The sequence below is a fragment of the Miscanthus floridulus genome, chromosome 7, assembly GCF_019320115.1.
Source record: "Miscanthus floridulus cultivar M001 chromosome 7, ASM1932011v1, whole genome shotgun sequence".
NCBI classification, from domain to species: Eukaryota; Viridiplantae; Streptophyta; class Magnoliopsida; order Poales; family Poaceae; genus Miscanthus; species Miscanthus floridulus.
In genome coordinates this window covers 126,403,702-126,425,712 of record NC_089586.1, presented here as the reverse complement: position 1 = coordinate 126,425,712, position 22,011 = coordinate 126,403,702, and the positions used below count along the sequence as shown (strand labels likewise).

Sequence of the window (22,011 nt, the reverse complement as noted above, 5' to 3'; positions counted from 1 at the left end):
TATGGGGGTATGGCCCCCGGTATCCATAAGACAAGACATGGGTCGCACCATCAGAGGTGGCCTAGCCCATAAGATCAAGGCGTGCACGACGCTGCTCGGCGTACACCGCAAGACATTATATAGTATCAAATAGGATACTTTACTTGTAACCCTGCCCCTCCAAACTATATAAGGAGAGGCAGGGGTCCCCTAGCGGACAAGATACATCTACAGATCTATCTGCTACAGATCAATACAATATATCAAAAACACATGACGTAGTGTATTACGTCGATCAGACGGCTCGAACCTGTCTAAATCGCTGTCTCTGCGCCTTGTGTCACCATCCGGTTCCTGATTACGCGCACCCCCACTGACAAATCTACCATCGCGGGATACCCCTCCGTGGACTGCCGACGATATTCTGTTGGCGCGCCAGGTAGGGGCTTGCATGCTGTTTTCTTATCGAACAAGATGGTTTTTTTTCGTAGACTCTTCGTTCCTCCCGCAGCCCGGCCAGATCTTCACGGTCGGATCGATCTCGTGGATCGTCAACGCTGACGGAGTCGGAGAGCTCCTCGAGCCAGTGCAGATCGATTCTTTGTCGATCACCCCCGCACCTACGACTGTAGATCCGATCTTAGAACCACCTCCGAGGTCACCTTCATCAACAACTCGTCGCCCGCTTCCTCGCTACCAGATAGCGCCATACGCCGTTGACCAGACGTTCTATCTAAAGCTAAGTCACGCTTTAATATTTTTCTAAATATTCTCCGATCTCCGTATATCGCCATAATGTTTCTCCGAGTTGTTTTCTCCATATTTGCCCTCCAAATGATTTTTCGAACCCTCGAACAGTCATATTGATGCTCGGACGCCTCCAGGGACGGCCATGTCTCTAGCTCCTCCCTACACGTACTACGGGCTCCGCGCTCTGTGTTATGGGTGGTCGACAGCAGCTCCTTGGTCATGCCTGTTCCTCCTACACGTGCACGGACTCCGTGCTCGACGTTATGGTTAACAGGCTAGCTAGGGCTGGAGACTCAGCTACACACTAACTGTTCGAGCGGTTTGTATTAAATATAAATACATCTTCGCTCCAACTGATTGCCAAGCTACATACGTTATTTTTTCTCCGGAGTTCATATATTTTTACATCATATACTATCCGTTCTACATGTTTGTATTGTAGGGTCATCGTCCAGGTGATCGGACCACCTGGTGCTCGGACTTCTCCGCCGATCAACTGGTCGGACCGCTTAGTTCATGGACTCCGTCGCCGACCAGTTGATCGGATTGTTCGCCGGTCGCTTCTACTCAATGCTCACTTCGTCGCCGACCAGTTGATCGGACTGCTCGTGCTTCATCGCCAGCTACGCCGGTTACTCCTCAGCGCTCGGATTCTTCGTGCTCGAGGACTAAGTGGGCACATTTCACCGCACGAACGTCGCCAGCTACGCCGGAGACTCCTCGGTGCTCGAACATCGCCGCCTACGCTGGAGACTCCTCGGTACTCGGTCATCGCCAGCGACGCCGGAGACTCCTCGCTCCTCGGTGCTCGGTCATCATCAGCGACGCCGGGGACTCCTCGCTCCTCGGTGCTCGAACATCGCCGCCTACGTCGGGGACTCCTCGCTCCTCAGTGTTCGGACACCGCCGCCTACGCCGGGGACTCTTCGCTGCTCGGTGCTCAGTCATCGCTAGCGACACAAGGGACTCATCACTCCTCGGTGCTCGGTCATCGCCAGGGACGTAGGGGACTCCTCGCTTCTCGGTCATCGCCAGCGACGCCGGAGACTCCTCGCTCCTCGGTGCTCGGACATCGCTAGCGACGCCGGGGACTCCTCGCTCCTCGGTGCTCGGTCATCGCCAGCGACGCTGAGGACTCATCGCTCCTCGGTGCTCGGACATCGCCACCTCCGTCGGGGACTCATCGCTCCTCGGTGCTCGGACATCGCCAGCGACACCGGGGACTCCTCGTTCCTCGGTGCTCGGTCATCGCCAGCGACGTCGGGGACTCCTCGGTGCTCGAACATCGCCGTCTATGCCGGGGACTCCTCGGTGCTCGGTCATCGCCAGCGACACCGGGGACTCCTCGCTCCTCGGTGCTCGGTCATCGCAAGCGACACCGGGGACTCCTCGCTCCTCGGTGCTCGGTCATCGCCGTCTACGTCGGGGACTCCTCGCTCCTCGGTGCTCGGACATCGCCGTCTACGCCGGAGACTCCTCGCTCCTCGGTGCTCAGTCATCGCCAGCGACGCAGGGGACTCTTCGCTCATCGGTGCTCGGTCATCGCTAGCGACGCCGGGGACTCCTCGCTCATCGGTGCTCGGTTATCGCCAGCGACGCCGGGGACTCCTCGCTCCACTGTGCTCGGTCATCACCAGCGACGCCGAGGACTCATCGCTCCTCGATGCTCCCTTGCTGTTCGGATCTTGCTACGTCTCGTCGGTGTGCTATCAAGCTGCTCCATGCTGTTTGGATCAGGGTGTTGATCTTGGGCAGCACGTCTGGGGTCTTGATACGCGTATGTCAGACGACGTCGGCAAGCTTTCAGACTTCTTTTCCTTTGACCCTGCTACAAGATTCATTCTTCATCTTCCAGCAAGCTCGGGGACTAAGTGGGCACAGTTCACCTTGCGGTGAATATGCTTGTTCTTATCTCGAGGCTACGTCCGGGGACTGGCTGCCTGCTCGGCTGGTCTTCTACTTTCTTGCCCTGGCACCACGCGTCACCTACTGTCAGGCTCAGGGACTAGGTGTGGAGGTATGACCCCCGATATCCATAAGACAAGACATGGGCCGCACCATTAGAGGTGCCCTGGCCTACAAAATCAAGGCGTGCACAGCGTGCACCGCAAGACACTGTATAGTATCAAATAAAATACTTTAACCCTGCCCCTCCAGACTATATAAGATGAGGCAGGGGTCCCCTAGCGGACAAGATACATCTACAGATCTATCTACTACAGATCAATATAATACACCAAAGACACAAGACTGGGTATTACATCGATCAGACGGCACGAACCTGTCTAAATCGCTGTCTCTGCGTCTTGTATCACCATTCGATTCCTGATTACGCGTACCTCTACCGACAAATCTACCATCACGAGATACCCCTCGGTACACTGCCGACGATATTCTCGACGGTACCCCTAGCATGTGTAATCTCTACTCTTCACTCGATCGTGATCGGCGAGATAATCTAGAAAACGCACGCGATCGCCGATCGATCGAGCGCCCCCCGCATCATGGAGGATGGAGCGAGCGAGCCCCTCCCCCGCCGGGGCAGCTGCAGCTGCCGGCTTCTTGTCCCGGCCCTGCACTTGCAGCTCCCCGACGCGTCCTGGTCCTAAAGATATCGTTTATTTCGTCAGACATGTGTGGCAGGTCGATCGCCCCGCCATATTCCTTTTGCCGGAGGCAGGGCATTCGTTCGTCAAACAAAACCCGGTGCACAGTTGATCACACCTCCCATCAGATATTTTTTAAGTACAGTAGATCTGTTCTGTTCGGTTGCATGACTCATTCCCTCGAACAAAAATAAATAAACAGAGCTTTTGCACAATAAATCAGAAATTTTTGACACGTTGAAGACGGGCCGAAACAGCAGTCAGACTGAACAATTTTGAGGCCCAGAACCATAATTCACTCAGGCCATCAGTATCTGGCGCCCCGCCACGCCCACGCCCACGCCCACGGGCCAGCCAAGCCAGCACATCTCCCGAACTTGCCAAAGTTTTACTGCCATACAGCACAGCCGCGCAGAGCCGCCGAGCCAATCACAGAGAGCAAAATGGCCGGAACCGCCGCGCTCCTCTCTCTCCCCATCTCCGGACGTTACGTTTGGCGGCGCCACGTGCTCTCGTGGCCCACACGCCGGTGACACAGGAGTAGAACGGCGGCCGGGTGCCCGGGTGGTGTACTGGCGTCCAGGGGCTGATCCGACGGTGGGGCGGTATCGGAGCAGTGAAACTTCTGGGGAGCTTTCATGAATTTTTAGGTAAAATTGCCCTAAAACATTTCGTAGATTCGCCGCTGCTGGGGTCCCTCGTGTCCCCACGGGCCCACCACCGCCTCCTTCCGAGGTCCGAGCAGCGAGCAGTGAGCAGGCCGCGACTGTGGCCGCCTTGTCGCGACTCGCGGCTCCAATCCTGTCGCGTGGCCACTAAAAGCCTTCCCCTGCTCCGCTCGTCTCTGCCGGAACCGTCCCTCGCTCGTCATCTCTTCGCCTCCGCTACGCAATTCCGATCCACGCTGCGGGGAGCGGGCTAGTTGTGACGACCGCGGAACTCGTGTGAGAGAGAGGCGGGCGGCGATCGGAGATGGCGGAGCAGAAGCCCCGGAAGGAGGAGAAGGAGGAGGAGGAGTTGATGCTGGAGGATGGAGACATCGAGGAGAGCCCGCGCCGCAGCTTCGAGGACTGCGGCGACTCCGAGGAGGACCGCGGGGAGGACGATGACGACGATGACGAGGAGCGGGAGCGGGTCGGCGACTGCGTCTGTTCGCCGCGCTCATTCCAGTCCCAAAAGTGGCCGCAGAGCTACAGGTGCGTGCGCTGTTGCCATTCCTTGCTCGATCGCCGCTTACGTACGCGGCTTTTTTTAGTACTACTTTGTTGATTAACAGAGTAATCAATTATTATCAGCAATCTGTTCTGTTTACTATTTTTTATTAGTATTTATTATCGGTAGACTGTAGTACTGTATGGCGACTCCGGTGATGGAGATGGACTGATGACGGCGGCGGGGTCGCTTCGTTGATTCCCCTGTTTTTAGTACTCCCTTTGTCTAAAAAAATACAATTCCAAATTTAAAACCAACTTAAAAAAAAGATTTAAATAAATTAATTAAAAATTACATCAGCATTTCATCTTTAAATATTTTTTTATAAAAATATATACCATAATTAACCAATCATACTTATTTGGTAATTCCTCGGTCCTAGAAAGAATATAATTCTAGATCAGCGTTCAATCAAACTATTTTGGGTTTTAACGAAATTTATGTAAAAGATATCAATACCTGTCATACGAAATAAATATTATATGACTCGTTATGGAATAATTTTCATTTAATTCAACGCCTGAAACTAGAACTTTATGCTTTCTAAAGCGAAGATAGTATCCTATATATTAGTATTTTTATATATTTATTTAGTCAAACTTAAAATTATTTAACTCGTCAAAAAAGTGAGAATTATATTTTTATTTTTTTCTCGAACACACATGAGAGTACATTTCATTGTATTAACAGGTAGAAAAACGGTCACCGGAAAATACAGATTCCATATCTAGGTTAGTTTTCTAGAGACACAAATGCCCTAAAAGTAAGAAAAAAACACCCTCCACACGAAGAAGAAAACTTATTGAAGCAACTGGACCAGCGTCTTTGCACATTTCTTTTATATTTGGGACCGAGATAGTAAAGCTCTATGTTGATTAGTGGGCCTGGTTGAATCGTCAATTTCGTGACTGGGACGGGATGTGGAACGGACGGCTGGTTCCGCCGCAGATTGAACACTCACACGTGTCTTGTTGGTATTTTTCCTGAGGTTCCTTTCACGTCTAATCGGAATGCACTAGAATGCACACTTGGGAGCGGGCCTTTAAGTCCCAAACAAGTTGGGGTAGGCTAGTTGAAACCCAGCAGAAGCAATTAAGGTAGGTGCTCTGAACGCTGCAAGTTCTAAAAATTGAGGCGTCGCGCCGATAAGCATGATGACCACAGGTTCATGCATTGTTTGTGCTACCATTGTTGACATACTACACATGTATTTTGTCATGAGTTTTATGCAGTGGACTGGAGTTTAGTCCCTGTTACTCTAAAAGAGGACACATGACATGGCCCAGAGGGGATGTAAAAGACATATTTGGCTTCTCTTGGCATCTGAAAACAGATGATGCATGTATCGTTCAGCTTTCTTAATAGGACTATATTGGTCCTGTAACTTCTATTTTTTAAATGAAGAACTGATCCTGCTATTACCAAATCAATCATTTTAGATTTATTGATCGAGGTTGTGTTCATGCTGGTTGATGCACCAAGAACTTGAGACATTGCACGATTTCTGTATCTGTTGGCATCTAGTAGTTATCATAATTAAAGAACTCCAGCCTTATGCTACAAGTTTATTCGTGGATCAATATGTACAGTACAGATAATGTGATCCATGATATTCTTTGTTTTTCAGGGAAACAACTGACACCTACACAATCGCTGCATCACCGAGCTTTGGTTACTTGGGCCCTTCTACAAGCAAATACTCACTCCTCGATCTTGGTCGTAGTGGTCTGGGCTCTGACCTGAAGTTGCCTCTAGTATCGGACAAGGCTGATGGAAACCAAGATTCTGTTAAAAACTTGCCGAAAACCCTTAGTTCATTAAGAGATGAGAGAGTCTCATTTCAGTTGCAGCACACGGGAGAAATCTACATTAGTCAAGGGTGCAGTGTGACGCAAACAGTCTTCAATGGTACCATCATTTGAATACAAAAACGTTCAACTTACTTGCTCTATTGAACATGTTTGATACATATTTCTTTTCGTTATTGGCAGGGATTAATGTACTTGCTGGTGTTGGCCTTCTTTCCACCCCGTTTACAATTCATGAAGCTGGATGGACTGGCCTTGCAGTTCTAGTATGTTTTGCAATTGTTTGCTGTTATACTGGAATTCTTCTGAAACATTGTTTTGAGAGCAAAGATGGTATCTCAAGTTATCCAGACATTGGAGAGGCTGCATTTGGAAGAATTGGCCGTCTGTTGATATCTGTAAGTTTTGGTATCTTTAGATGAAAGGAGTAGCTTAGGACAATCTTTCAAGAGTATGTAGAGATGCCTGTGCACCTACCAAAGTTAAATGTCACAATACCTACAAGCAACTATTGATCTTTTTTTCCCCATACACGCTTTCATTGCATGGGCTACTGTTGTATTGATTGTCAACAATATGCACCTAACCTTGATCACTTCCTTATCTGATTGTTTGCAGTTTGGCAAAAATAGACACCTACTCAAACTCTTTAATCTCTCCTTTTTTTTGAAATGTTGACACTTGTTCATAGTGCATATCACATGAATGAATCTAAGATTTTTCAATCAACCATTCGCACCTCAATGCTCGAAAAATTATCATCCCTCTTTGTTTTTGTTTCATGCATGAGATGTTTTCTAAACTTTTTTATTTGTAGGAAAGAAAAACTAACTGATGATTATTTTTCATGCAGATTATTTTGTATACGGAGCTATATGTAAGTACCTTCCATAGTTTGCCGTTTAGTATTTTTTTAGAGACCAAACACAGGACTAAGTTTTCCTTTTATCGTGTTATTTATTGGCTGCAGACGTATTGTGTGGAATTCATTATTTTGGAGGGTGATAACCTCACATCTATTTTTCCTAAAGCTGGTTTTGATTGGCTTGGGATTCATGTTGATGGGAAGCATTTTTTCGGGGTGTTAACTGCTATTTTAGTCTTGCCAACAGTATGGCTGCGAGATCTTCGAGTGCTCTCATACCTTTCAGGTCTGACTGCTGATAGTGTGTTTATTTTTGCACAGTATTATTAGTAATACTAAAATAAGGATCAAGTAACTTCGCATGGTTTTAACTAATTATTATTATGCATGCAGCGGGTGGTGTGATTGCAACTCTCCTCGTATTCCTGTCTGTTGGTTTAGTCGGTGCTACTGATGGTATAGGCTTCCATTCAACTGGGAAGGTAGTAAACTGGAGTGGCATGCCCTTTGCCATTGGTATTTATGGATTTTGCTACTCTGGGCATTCAGTATTTCCAAATATCTATCAGTCAATGTCCGATCGCTCTAAATTCCCTAAGGCACTGTTCATATGGTATGTTTGGCCTGATGACTGTTTCGGTTTACCTTGTTACTGAATAATGATGTTTTCTCAAGGTGTGATGGTATTGTGCAGTTTTGCAATTTGCACAGCAATATATGGATCTTTTGCTGTCATTGGCTTTCTCATGTTTGGAGAGAACACTTTATCACAAATCACTTTAAACCTTCCAAAGCATTCGGTTGCTTCAAAAGTTGCACTATGGACCACGGTAACAACTGCATCCAGACCTAAGTTTACTTTCTCAAATTCAGAAATCTTTTCTTTATATTACCTTTTTAAACGAATTTTCTTAACTCTTTTTTTTATATTACTCAGTAATGTTTTTGTATGTTTTCAGGTGATCAATCCTTTCACCAAGTATCCTCCTCATCAAAACCTCAAAATTTCAGTTTCCTAGGATAACATTTTGATTTTAATTGTTCTAACTCTTTGTGGAATTTCTTCATCCTTAATTACAACCAGATATGCCTTGTTGTTAAACCCATTAGCTCGAAGTTTAGAAGAGCTGCGTCCTGAAGGTTTTTTGAACGAAACATCATGCTCTATTATACTGAGGACTGCCCTTGTTGCATCAACTGTATGCATTGCCTTTCTTCTGCCGTTCTTTGGTAAGCATGCACCCATTTACTGAATTGTGCATCCCACATCACTCTTTACTTCTGTTTATCCTGAAAATTTTCAGTATATTGTATTGCGTTAATGTATACAGAATTTTTACAAGTACAGTACAAATTAAACCAAATTCAGCTTGCTGCCCGGCTAGCGGTGACCAAGCTGCTTGTCGCACCGTTTGTAATTGTCAAGGGCGTTGATGCCCAAGATTGCTGGACCTGCGGCTACGAAGTTCGTAGCCGGGGTTGGTACTGGCGCTGGGGTTCTTCCCAGGACGCTCAATGGTGAAGGGGTGAGATTAAGATAGAACTAGAAAGCAACGCGTGGCCTTGCCGCGCGGCCACGTATGGTGGCATGGTGCTGATATTGTGGAGCCAGTGCGTAGAAGGTTTTTTGTTTCATTTTTTCCATACAAGTTGATTGGATTGCTTCCCTCTGGGTATGAACAATCAGGTTATTGGTACAAGTACATATAGAAGTATCCAAAACTAAAGCTAAAAACCGTGAATAGCATTACTACAATTGTATTATAACAATAAATGTCCGTAGGGTAAATTTTCCTTTTTGAGCAATTGAAGAGATGAATATTTAATGGACGGAATGGAAATTAGGTGTAGCTTGTTCACTATACAACTTGTTAATAAATAAGCCAATGGATACAGGTTGTACATTACTATTAAGAAAAATTGAAGGTCGTAATTTATCAGAGCAAACAACATGTCTGCTTAAGTGGTGCATCGCCTTGATATTTTTTCGAAAAGAAATAGCCCAGTCGTTTTAAGCCAGAATTTATCGGATCTGTATACTAATTCTCACAACCACTGTTATAGGAGAGGCGTCAGAAACTGCAAACAAGTGTAACTGAACAGAACAAAGATAATGCCTTTAGCGGTAAACCTACAGGAGTTAATACTAGCTACAAATGTCAATTTAAAAAAATCAACCTGAGGAACAATCAAGAGGATGAAACGGCTGATTGGGAATCCAGAAACTGTCTTTGAATTTTGACATGTGTTAATATAGTACTTCAAAAGGGTAATAAGTAGTTTTGGTACACAAACTATATGAGTCAAATAAATTTAATGCTAATTTATGTATGACTTCTGTCTATATGTCCATATGCATTACATTGCTTATTTAATTATCTGGCTAGATGGACAGTTGACTGCCACAGTTGGTAAAACACTCAGTTGCAATCAAGTTGCTACATGAACGAGGAATTCAACATTTATGAAATGAAACTCTGATATGCTACTTTTAAAAGGCAATATGGATTTGTTTTTTATTGACAAATGATACGAAAATGATACAAAAGTTAGTGGTAATCCAAGACCAAAACAATTAGTTGCAATCAAGTTGCTATTAGCAAAATTAAGCCTGCAGAGAACTTGAAGCTAGCTGTATTGGCAAAGTAGAAATTAGAGAACCGTGAAGAAAAAGTTGACAATAAATTGCAGTTATTTTTTTTCGTTGGGACACCTTGGGGCATCTCTCCAACTGCTGCACTGGCTGTGTTGACAGCTTTTGGAGACATAGTTCAATCTTCAGCTAAGTATATTTTTAAGGCATTAACACTATTTGCAGTTTGTAACTGTTCTTTTTCATAAATATATATATATATATATATATATATATATATATATATGATGTACAGTAGGGCTTGCCCCTCCTGTTTGTTTGTTTTTTTAAAAAAACACTACTTATAGTTCCAGAGTGGAAACTAAAAATAAAATAATTATGTTGGATTATATCAAACTCAAATGCGACAAATAATCACCCTTTTGCAGAATTTCAGTGAGTCAAGAAACTCTTGTTTCTATCGTTCTCATCCCCACTTGTTTAAATAGGTTGAAATTGAATTTTGATCCGAAAGTATTCTTAATATCTTCTTTAGCACATTCTCATACCTTGAGTACTCCTTGTAGTTGACTGCAAGTAAAGAAATAGAAAGGGCACAGTAGGATTCATTTTCTGGGTGCTGCTTAGTGCTTAACTCATTCAGTACAGAGGCTGTCAAACACCAAGGAGACAAGGTAATCTGCATCAATCCTATCAAGACGTTGACGTCCCTGAAGGTGTGCATGGCCGGGTCGGTATGTGCGATGGCCATGGCATGCTCTGAGCGCTTGGAGGTGACTGGTTGACGCAGAGATGCAGCATGTAGCAATTTCTGTAGTAGTAGACAGTGACAAGCAGCTGCATACTCCTACTCAGCTCTGATATGGTGGTTGAGCCATCTAGTGCATCAAATGCCTAGCAAGTAAACCGTAAACTTCTTAAAAATGCCCTGCAACATGGCGCCATCCGCACCAGGACGAATGCCTAGCAAGTAAACCGTAAACCATGGTTCTGGCACAGCTGCGCCATGTTGCAGGGCTAGAAGCGGCGGTGGGGCAGCTGGAGGAGTGCCCATGAACGACTTGAGGAGCCCCACATGGAAGACGTCATGTAGGCGGGCGCGGGCGGGAGATCAAGGCGGACGACCACCGGATTGATGAGCTCGGTGATGCAGTACGGTCCGTAGTAGCAGGGCTTCAGCTTCCCCTTGGTAGGAGCCTGCAATGACGCAGCGGGGCGATGACGGAGACACAGCCATACCCAGTTGCCGACGGTGTAGGAGACGGCTGGCGCTTGTCGTAGTGCCGCTTGGAGATCGCCTGTGCCTGCTCCAGGCGGTAGCGCACGTCGGCCAGCAGCTCGTTGCGGTCCACCATGTTCTTGGCGACGACGGCAACCTTGGTCTCACCCGGCTCATAAGAGCGGATGGTGGGGGGATCGCGCTCGTAGACGATCTTGAACGGAGTGTCCTTGAGGGCTGACTGATAGGCGGTGTTGTAGATGAACTCAGCCCACGGCAGCCAACGCAGCCATTGGCGTGGACGATCTCCTGTGAAGCACCTCAGGTACATGATGACCATGTTGGCGGCCTCAGTCTAGCCGTCAGACTGGGGGTGGAAGGCCGACGACATGTGCAGCTTGGCGCCAGACAGGCGCATGAGCTCGCTCCAGAACTTGGACGTGAACACGGGATCGTGGTTCGACACCATGGACTGCGGGATACCGTGGAGGCGAATGATCTCGCTGAAGAAGGCCTGGGCGACCGTCTCTGTCGTGTACGGGTGGGCGAGGGGGATGAAGTGGCAGTACTTGCTGAAGCAGTCGACCACCGTCAAGATGACCGACTTGCCGCCCACCTTGGGAAGCGCCTCGACGAAGTCAAAGCCAATGTCTACCCACACCATGGTTGGGACAAGGAGCGGCAGGAGCAATCCTACAGCGGTGCTCGGACTTGTAGCGCTGGCACGTCGAGCAGGCACGGATGAAGTCCTGCACCACGGTACGCAGGTTGGGCACGTGGAAGTCACGCCGCAGACGATGCAGCGTGTGCTGCACCCCTTCGTGGCTGTCCTCATGGATCGCGGCCACCAGCTCATGTAGCAGGGGTGAGCCAGGCGGGATGTAAAGCCTGGAGTTGAACGCTACCATGTCATCGACGATGGACCACGGGGACCCCCGCTGGCCAGCCACAATGTCGTCGCGGAGGGCAACTAGGGCGGGGTTCGATGTCTGTAGCAGGCGGAGGCGATGGACGAAGTCGAAGTGGGGCGTCGTCGAGATGGTGAGGAGGCTGCCTTCCTCCGTGTCCCGGCGTGACAGGGCGTCCGCCACGGTGTTGGAGGCGCCAGACTTGTATTCGACGGTGAAATCGAAGCCCAACAGCTTCCCAACCCAGTGGTGTTGCGGGATCATGGCAAGGCGCTGATCCAACAAGAATTTCAAGCTGTAGTGGTCAGTCCTTACCAGGAAGCGACGACCCCACAAATAAGGCCGCCAATGGCGCACGGCCTGGACGAGCCCGATGAGCTCGCGTTCGTAGGCGACCAACGAGCGATGTCGAGGGGCGACTGACCGGCTGTAGTACGCGATTGGTGCGAATCCTGGAGCAGGACGACACCAAAGCTGTGGGTGGAGGCGTCACACTCGACCACAAACGGTCGATCGAACTCCAGGAGTGCCAGTATGGGCGATGAGGTGATGGCCGTCTTCAGGGTGTCGAAGGCTGCCGTGGCGTCCTCGGACCACAGGAACCCCTCCTTGAGCAGCGCGGTGAGGGGGCTGCGATGGTGCCGTAGTCCCGTACAAACTTGCGGTAGTACCCCGCAAGGCCGAGGAAGCTTCGGACGGCGCGGGCCGAGCGGGGTGTCGGTCAGTCCCGTACTGCCTGCACCTTGGCCGGATCTATGGCGACGCCTGCCGCAGAGATGATGTGCCTGAGGTAGGAGATGGACTCCATGCCGAAGGCGCACTTGGATCGCTTCACGAACAGCCGGTGCTGCTGCAGCGTGTCAAGGACGATGCGGACGTGACGTAGATGGTCCGCCCAGGTGGAGTTGAAGATGAGGATGTCGTCGAAGAAGACGAGGATGAAGCAGCGAAGATACGGCCGTAGAACATCGTTCATCAGCGCCTGAAAAGTAGCCGGCACATTGCACAAGCCAAAGGGCATGACCACAAACTCGTACAGGCCATCATGTGTGTGGAATGCCGTCTTGGCGATGTCGACCGGATTCATCCGCACTTGGTGGCAGCCCGAGCGTAGATCGAGCTTGGTGAAGAATGTGGCGCTGTGGAGCTCGTCGACCACCGGGATCGAAAACACGACCGTGATCACGTCGAGGGCGCGGTAGTCAATGCAGAACTGCCATGAGCCGTCCGCCTTCACCAAGAGGACGGGCGAGGAGAACGCGGAGGAGCTTGGTTGGATGAGCCCCTAATGTAGCATGTCGGTGCATTGGCGTTCTAGCTCGTCCTTGTGCGTGGCCGGGTAGCGGTACGGCCGCACGGCAACCGGTGCGGCGTCCAGCTGGAGGACGATGTTGTGGTTGCGGGTCCGGGGCGGTGGCAGACCGCGCGGCGCGGAGAAGACGTCGGCGAAGTCGTGGAGCACCGCATCCAACAGGTCACGGCCGGAACAGGAGCGGAGACTAGGGGCGGCCGCACCAGCCGCTCCGTGCCAGCATACCTGATGATCTTTATGCCAGAAGGACATGGTCAGGGCGGCGAAGTCCCACAAGATCGGGCCGAGAGTCGCAAGCCACTAGGTGCCCAGCACCACGTCATAGCCCGCCAGTGGAAGCGCGAAGAGGTCGGCGGTGAACTGCTCGCCGTCGATGGAGAATGCGGCGCCCGTGGCCATGCTGTTGCATGGCACCCGCTCACCGTTGGCCACTGTGACGGACGCCGAGCTGCGGTGGACCATGACCAGGCCGGTGCGGTTGGCGGCGTCCTCGGCGATGAAGTTGTACGTGGATCCCGAATCGATGAGTGCGAGGAGATCGACGTCGCCCATGCGCAGTCGCATCTGCATGGTGTCGCTGGTGTGCACCCCAGCGATCGCGTGGAGCAAAATCAGGGGATCCTGCGTGTCGTGGCCGAGGTCAGCGGGGGCGTCGTCCGCCTCTGCCAAGTTGTTGTCGATGAAGAAGAGGCGCTGGCACACGCGATTGTGGCCGCGGCCGAACTTCTCATTGCAGTTGAAGCAGAGTCCCTGCCGGCGTCGGTCCTCCATCTCCGTCGCGGACAGGCGGCGAACGGGCCGTCCCTCCACCGTGATCGTGGCCGCAGGATTGGCCGCAGTTGCCGGTGGGGCTGGCAGGGCGAGCTGCCACGGGGGGGGGGGGGGGGCCAGGAGCAGACCTCGCGGTTGCTGTCGCGGGGGCGCCAATGGTGGAGCAAGAGCCGCGGCGCACTGATCGCGCAGCTCCAACTTCCGAGCGAGGCTCATGGCGAACGCGAGGGACTGGGGATTATGAATCTCCACGTCCAGCTGAGCGGAGGTTGCAGCCCCGCTGTGAAGATCTGCACCCGTTGCGGCTCGGAGAGGGTGCCGACGCGAGGAAGAAGCGCCTCGATGTGATCCTAGTATTCGACGACGGAGCCCGTGCGTCTGCACGCCATGAGCTCGCCCAGGGGATTGGAGCGCAGAGGTGGCCCGAACCGAACGTGAAGCAGCTCGGTGAAGCGGCGCCAACGCGGCGTGCCCTCGTCCTGCTGGACCTGAATGTACCACATTTGTGTGCCGGCCTCTAGATTGTAGGAGGCCATCCACACCTTCTCCTCCTCCGCAATCCGATGCTGGTGAAAGTAAGACTCAACGATTGATAAAAGCCAGCGGATCGGACTTGCCATCATATTTGGGGAAGTCCAGCTTCTGGAAACGCGGTGGACGATCATTGTGGTGTTCGCCGGAGCCGGTTCCCTTGTTGGCGGACGAGGCAGCAGCAGCAGGGGCCGCGTGCTGGAGGGCGTCAACCTTGGCGGTCAGGTTCTCGACGGTCTTGGCCAGGTTGGCTACGATTGTGGCGAGCTCAGCAGCGGAAGGCTCGGCCATGGCGGATGTCACCGATCCAGTCGGGGATGGTGGCGCGGGCGCAATGGGGTTTAGCGGCGGGGTGGTGGTGGTGGACGAGGAACGCCTGGAAGATGATACTAGGTTGTCAAGGGCGTTGATGCCCAAGATTGCTGGACCGCAGCTACGGAGTTCGTAGCCGGGGTTGGTACTGGCGCTGGGGTTCTTCCTAGGACGCTCAATGGTGAAGGGGTGAGATTAAGATAGAATAGGTAGATTAGGGAAATTGCTTGATCCAACGAGGTCTGAGTACAGCCAATATATAGGCGCAGAGGCCAACTAAATAACAGGAATTGAAAGCCATAAATCCCCTAAACTTAGCCTTCCTTGCATGCTGCTATCCCTGATCTGCTGCTGGGCGCCATTTGGGCGCGATCACCATGCGCCTAAGCCTTGCTGGAGGCATCAATGTTCCTGGTCTTGTGCTGCCGGCGGGAGTAATGGCGCCCCCACATAACAGTAATAATGTAGTCTCACGAGTCTGGCCAATGGCCGTACTTCGCCCAATCAGGCTTGCGGCCTGGCGTGCGTCTCGCACTCTAAGCCGCCGGGCATGACCGGTGGTGAGTACTCTTTGTAATGGTCTCCGTACCAACTTCTTCTTAATGAAATACACGACCGTGAAAAAAAATTAAACCAAATTTTGCTTTCTTCTACATGCTTTAATCTTAATTCAACTTAAGCAACTTTAAACTCTATACTTCAAGTGGCATCTCAGTTTACTGTCTTGACTGAAGGCCTGCATTTCTAAACTATCTGCTGCGTATTTCAGGTCTTGTGATGGCTCTCATTGGATCTCTTCTTAGTATACTTGTGGTAAGTCATCTCGTTTATCATTTAACTTGTTATCACTGTACTGAGCTGTGTTGTGAGACTACGTATGAAGTGGCAAACTTGTTGAGATAAAGGTTGCTATGCTGGAATTATAAGAACAGTATTGGCACTTGTTCATATCTAAATTTCCTAACTTGCATATACATGGTACTTGTGAAAATGTGAACCTTTTTCCCCTCTTAATGAAACGTGTGTCAACTCATTCTCGAAAAAAAAATGTGAAACGTTTCATGAGAAATAATAGTATTGTTTGTTTTTTCTGACGTATTTGATTATTACAGTTAACAGCCTCGTACAAAGCTATCAGACAAAACTTTCTGATATACTTCCGTCCAACAAAGAATGCAATTCTAGCATAGTATCATGGTTTAATATCATAAGTTCGATCAATTATAGATAAAAAAGTATCAATATTTATTATATCAAATAAAAATCATTAGATTAATTTCAAAATGTATTTTTATAATAAATTATTTTGGAGCTATAAATGTGAATAATATTCACTAGAAATTTGGTGAAACGTGAACCACTTTTGCTGGCACGCAACCCGTAGATGCATTCTTTTCTGGACAGAGGGAGTACCATGTATTGTTATTTCATTTGTGGCCTAAGAAAGAGGCATGGATGATAGACTAATCGTATTTTATTATATAATGTGATTAATTAACGAGTGTATACTTTCCAAAATTACAGGCAGTCATAATGCCAGCCTTGTGCTTCCTGAAGATCGCACAGAATAAAGCAACTTGTTCACAGGTAAATGATCGTCCAAATGCAGTTATCACAAAATGAATTTTCGTCTCCGCATATCGGACTCTCAACTGGAGATCTCTGATGATACTTCCTGGTGGAAGTATTATTTGCGGTGGCAATTTTGCAGTCGCTGATATGGTTACTTGTCAATCTCCGATTTCAGGTAATCGCAAGCATTGGTATCATAATATTGGGTGTCATCAGTGCTACCCTGGGGACGTACTCCTCCGTCAAAAAGATTGCAGAAAACTACTGAGTCTAATATTGGGCGTCATCAGTGCTGCTCTTCGACAATTGCTGTCTGCAGAGTCTAATGGTCAGGTTTTACGTACGAGCAAAGTTTTGCTAGAGCTACCGAGTTTCCTTTAGATTATTATTATATTCCGACCACAATAGTCTACTAAAAAACTGAATATCACTTGCAATAATGTAATCATTGCCCCCTTTTAGCTGCGTCTCTATCATTTCGTTGGACTGTAGCAAGTTCCTGTGCTGCCGATTGTTCCTATAAGATCCTGCTTTTTACAATTGAGGTATCTACACATAAGCTTTATCTTGGCTTTTGGAGTCGATAAATCAGCTTTGAAAGTTTGAAGATACCATTCCTCCGCTGTTCCCTCGTAGGTGGGCTGGGTTGGGCCTTATTATGGTTATATGCCTCTTCTAGCCTGGAAGGGAAGGCCTGTTTTGTTATTTGCTGGATTAGGATTGATTGCTAGCATACTGGGAAGGGAAGCAGCATACTGGGCCCTTCTGTTCTATGGCCTAGCAGGATAGCACATTTCCTTTGCATGCATCTACTTGGCAGGCCCTTTATATGGTGTTGGAGAATCTTTTTTTGTTATGATTCGCTGCATGCAAGCACTCGAATGATTAAAAAGGCGCCTGGTGCTTTTATTAAGTGGATATAGGAAAGCAGTGCTGCTCCTAAAGTCTAAAGAGGGCTGTAGCACAAACTTGAAACACTGCCAATATTCGTACGTCGGATTGCAGGAGGGGCGGGTTGCGGACGGCCACTCACCCACTAAGCTTGCCGCAAACTAATTAAGCGGGTTTGTGGCTGCCCACGAGCGCAACTGTGACCCTCCGCCGTGATCCACCGGACTCGGTGGCTAATACAACAAACCCGTAAGGCCCGCAAAGTACACTAGCTAGATTTGTTGCTGCTACGAGCTCATCTGCAGCATCGTAAGGACTCGCACGGACATGGCAGCGAAGGAGCTAACTAACTCGTCGGCAGCCGCACCTCCGCCTGTGGAGTTCAGATCCTCTGATCTAGTAGCTGCTATTGCTAATTGCTATCGCTGGACAGGAAGACCTCAGCGGCGGTCCGCCCTGCAGCCAGGTGCTCGTGGACGCCGTCGCCATGCATGGACGGTGAGGTCGGCCATGGCACCCGGGTCCTTGCAGCACCCAGCACTCTACGGAGTCGCCACCGGAGAAGATGAACTCCTCGGCCTCCTCCGCGCCCACCACCCCGAGCTCCCAGCCGATGGGACCGCCAGCATATCGCCCGACGCACGGGCCAGCTCCAGAACAAGATCAAGTAGCGGTTGTCACGCTGGATACTGGATATTCGACAGAGGCAGGACACAACCATCGTTGCAGGTTCTTGCGGGACGTTGCGGGCTTGCCCTCTTGTTCAATGGGCTTCGCGGAACAGCACACATCATGCCACGAAGATGTTGCAGCTGGTCCGCATTTGCCGCAAAGCATGATTTTGCAGGGCGGACATGCGGGCTCCGATAAAAACCCGCCCCGCCTGCAAGCCGATTCGTACGCACTGCAGCAAGAATGAGCGAACGTGTTGGGAGTGGAAAGCAGGGGATTGATGTTTCAAAAAAAAAGCAGGGGATTGTTAAGCTTGACGATTCCCACACTCGCAAAAGAGAAGGGAGTGGAGTGAAGGAGTTGCTTTGCGGAACTTTTCACACAAAGCCGGAGGCCGGAGTTTTGCCCCTTCGTGGGGCTCCAACTTTCCATTGGCACCTCACATTTGTTTTTGTTTTTATTTAAGGAATCCGAATTGACGCGGGGGGGGGGGGGGGGGGGGGGGGGGGGGGGGGGGGGGGGGGGGGGGGGGGGGGGGGGGGGGACGCCCCTCGATAGTCTGATCTCTGTAGCAAGTAGTAGTAGTAGGAAGTGACCAAGCAGAGAAAGAGAGAGAGAGGGGGGAAAGAGGAGTTCGTGTGTGTTGCCTTTATGCAAAGACGGCCATCTTTGCAGAGTGCATCCCACTTCGCATTTCCATCTTAAAAGACAAGAGCTCTTTTGCTCATGACTTTTAGTAGTGCAATCTTTCTGCCCTCAAAAGTGGCTAATCCTTTCTCTTCCTTTCATTGGTGTCTCAAACTCCCTGGCCTTTTCTCCTTTCTCGCCCGAAAAGGGTATGGCCATGCCATCTTTTTTGCCACACCCCTCACCATCCATGCTGTGGGACCAGGGGAGCATCGTCCTCACTCTTTGGTCGTTTGTCAAGACTCAAATACCCTCCCCAGGTGCCTGCCTTCACATCTCCTTCCTTCCTTCACATTTTATTCCAGCGCAGCGCAGCGAAAGGTAGAGAGACAGAGAGATGAGGCTCTCAATGGGCAATCAATTATAAAGCTTGCCAGCTTTACTGGTGGCCATGCAATTTTCAATCCAGAGCTGGAGTGTTTCCCTTCCTTCCCCCATGCCATTGCCATCTCTCCGTGCATCTCCGTGGTTAAAACGTAACCCTGCCTGCTTGCATGCATCACTACTAGTACGAAGTAGTACTACATACTATAATATAATAATGATTTTTATATATTAAAAAAAGCTAGCACTTACTGGCTGATTAAAGGCTTGATAGAGCTAATCATGGTGGTTAAAAGGCGCAAACTTTATTTAGGTGTGTGTTGTGGGTGGGTGCGTGGACTATGATGGCCCGATGCGATTTGCACTTTTACTTTGCACCAACTTTGTTTCTTGAAGCTAAGGATTGACGCACGGGCAGGCGGCAGGCAGGTCATTATTCCTCATCATGCTCTACTTTGAGTTGTGCAGAGAGATGCACGGTAACTTAAGCAACCCAAAAGGGGGGCAGCAGCAGCACAATGCAACGCAACGCAACACGGCCATTTTTTTCTCTCGCTAGCATGCAGCTCGGTGCCCTCTCTCTCTCTCTCTCTCTCTCTCTCTCTCTCTCTCTCACACACACACACACACAGCTTTGCTTGCATCCCATCCCATGGCATGGCATGGCATGAAATGAATGGGCATGATTTCACCACCAAAGTGCCGTCCACTGGAAGACTACTACTGAGGCCGGGAGGGAAAAAGGTTACTACGACTACACTTCTTAAAAAGACACATGCATGAACCGCCAGAAAGAATAAAAAGAGGCCTGCCTAGGTAGTGAAATTATGCGTGCATAAACCACGCTACTAGCCCGCTTTAAATTATTGGCGCTCACAGGAATCATGCACGCTCGATTGTGATTCACTTTTTCACCTTTCCTCAATGGCCCTGTTCAGCTTACCCCATATTCGGCTTGTTCGGCTTGTTTTTTTTCAGCCGGAACAATGTTTTTCTTTCATAACAATTGAGCCAGAACTGTGTTTTTCAGCAAAGTTTCAGACCAACGAACAGGGCCAATAATTACGCACGCACAGAGGCACTGTGGTTAGTTTCGTCAAAAGAGAAGGAAAAAAAGGAGTGGGATGGAAAAAGGCAAGGGGAAAATTTGAATTATGTGACAAGATAGCTCGCATCATTCCTACCTGAAAGGCGCGATATTGTCGAGTACTCATCACTACGTAGTAGGCTAGTAGCAGCATATACTTGGGCCGAGGCCTGATGATCTGAACCTTATGAGCCCAGATCCATGCCCAGCCCAGTCCAGCCCATTCTTTTGACGAGCCTGAAGACCCACGCACAAAGATGAAAGCTCCAAGATAGATAGTAGTTTGCTTGTTTCCATAAAAAAGGTATTTAGTTTCCCGGCCTAACCGCAGATATTTGGTTTAGCTTTTTCCCGGAAAAGAAATAAAACAACGGCTATTCCCAACAAATACACCCATCTGATGCTAATAAAATAAGCGAAGCCACAGTTGTGCTTATTAGCTCGACGAGTCGCCATCCTTTGCCGAAAAGGAGACCCGCGATAATAAAGGAGAAAAGCCAAGTGTCATGGGCAAACGAGCTCATCAGCAGATTTTCACTGCTGCAGATCGATATCAACACAAGCGTGCCTTTTTTTCAGTTGAGCTATGTGTATCAGTGTAGTATGTGGGAGAAGAACGAAGATGACCGCGCGCGCGCGCGCCGGGCCATGCCATCGCACTCATTCCATCATGATGCCGCCGGCCAGCCGCTGCCGGCTGCGAGTGTGTCGTCCATTGCATTGCATATGCGTATGATTCGGCGCCGAGCAGGCGGACAAGCAGATAGCGGCTGGATCTCACCTCAGGCGGCCGACGGGGCCGCGGGGCAGACCGGCCGGGCGGCAGTGGGCCGGGGATCGCCGGATCGGGATCGTACGTCGTGGTCGTGGTGGTGGCGTGGTGGCCTCCGGAGAGATCGATTGTACAGTACGGCGCTGTGAGCAACAGGGTAGCCCGGCCGGGGCCGGGCGACCGCGCGCGTTCACCTGCTCCGTGCGCGCGAGCGCATATGCATGCACGCGCCAGCCGCGCCCGGACGGCGGACGCTCCGGGCCCCTTTTTCCACGATGGGCGCCACAGCTACCAGAGGTGGTGGACTGATCGTGCACGCTAGCTGCTGGCGCAGCGCGCCCCCTTTTGCGGCTTGTTGCGTTGCGCCTTGGCCGGGTAGCGCCCGCCCTTATGCTGCCTGCCTAGCTCCGTGGCTCCATGCCGCGAACGAGCGAGCGAGATCGATCGCGTCGTGGCGTCCTTTTGGTGGGTTGGTGACGATTTGGAGTGACGACCATCGGTGCCTGCGTGCGTGCATGGATGCATGACAGCTAGCGAAACACACTCGGTCTGTACAAACCCTGCAGGTGGCGTGCTAACGCATGCATGGCGTGCATGGTCGTTGGTGACCGTACGTACGTCGTCGATCAGCACAGCATGCATGCATATATCTACCGATCTACGTCTGTGATCGAGTTTGAATTACATTAGACAGCAGTCAAATCCCCGTCGCCGATCAATCTTCCCTTATCAGTCGACGGTGCCGCTCTGCATCGTCATATCGACGTTCCGGCCGGCTCTGGTGGCCACGCACACACTCCCCTAGCCTAGCCTCTTCCTAGCTAGCTACTCCACCACGCAGCCCTTTTAAGTACTGTGGAGCTTAATTATCTTGACCCACCACATGACACAACAGCCCCTACCACTATCGTTGATGGCTTCTTTGTCGAGTGTGTCAGACTTTGCCGAGTGCTTTTTATCGGGCGCTTGGCAAAGAGGCTATTTGCCGAGTGACAGAGAGAAAGCACTCGGCAAACAACTGGCACTCAGCAAATAGGTGGTTTGCCAAACAATAACACTCGGCAAAGACCAGGTTTGCCGAGTGTCGAGCACTCGGCAAAACAGAACACTCGGCAAAGGGCCGCCGCCGCTAACGGCCGA

The 22,011-nt window shown here is 50.0% G+C and overlaps 1 protein-coding gene and 1 pseudogene across 1 annotated transcript; one reads left to right on the top strand and one right to left on the bottom strand.

Moving 5' to 3' along the window:
- The first annotated feature begins 4,103 nt into the window (after positions 1-4,103).
- Positions 4,104-16,911, top strand: LOC136467888 (amino acid transporter AVT1A-like). The gene is made up of 12 exons (XM_066466695.1): positions 4,104-4,531; positions 6,175-6,455; positions 6,539-6,753; positions 7,209-7,232; positions 7,326-7,506; positions 7,614-7,833; positions 7,915-8,050; positions 8,180-8,199; positions 8,305-8,450; positions 15,636-15,679; positions 16,391-16,453; positions 16,614-16,911. Exons 1-12 carry the CDS (start codon positions 4,308-4,310, stop codon positions 16,704-16,706), a joined length of 1,647 nt encoding a protein of 548 aa, XP_066322792.1. The 5' UTR covers positions 4,104-4,307; the 3' UTR covers positions 16,707-16,911.
- LOC136462266 (uncharacterized) lies at positions 10,232-15,627 on the bottom strand (annotated as a pseudogene).
- Positions 16,912-22,011: the final 5,100 nt, after the last annotated feature.

Coding starts and splice junctions, on each gene's coding strand:
- LOC136467888 (XM_066466695.1), top strand. CDS start 4,308: ATGGCGGAGCAGAAGCCCCGGAAGGAGGAGAAGGAGGAGGAGGAGTTG. Junction 4,532..6,174: donor AAGTGGCCGCAGAGCTACAG/GTGCGTGCGCTG, acceptor TTTGTTTTTCAG/GGAAACAACTGACACCTACA. Junction 7,834..7,914: donor CCTAAGGCACTGTTCATATG/GTATGTTTGGCC, acceptor GGTATTGTGCAG/TTTTGCAATTTGCACAGCAA.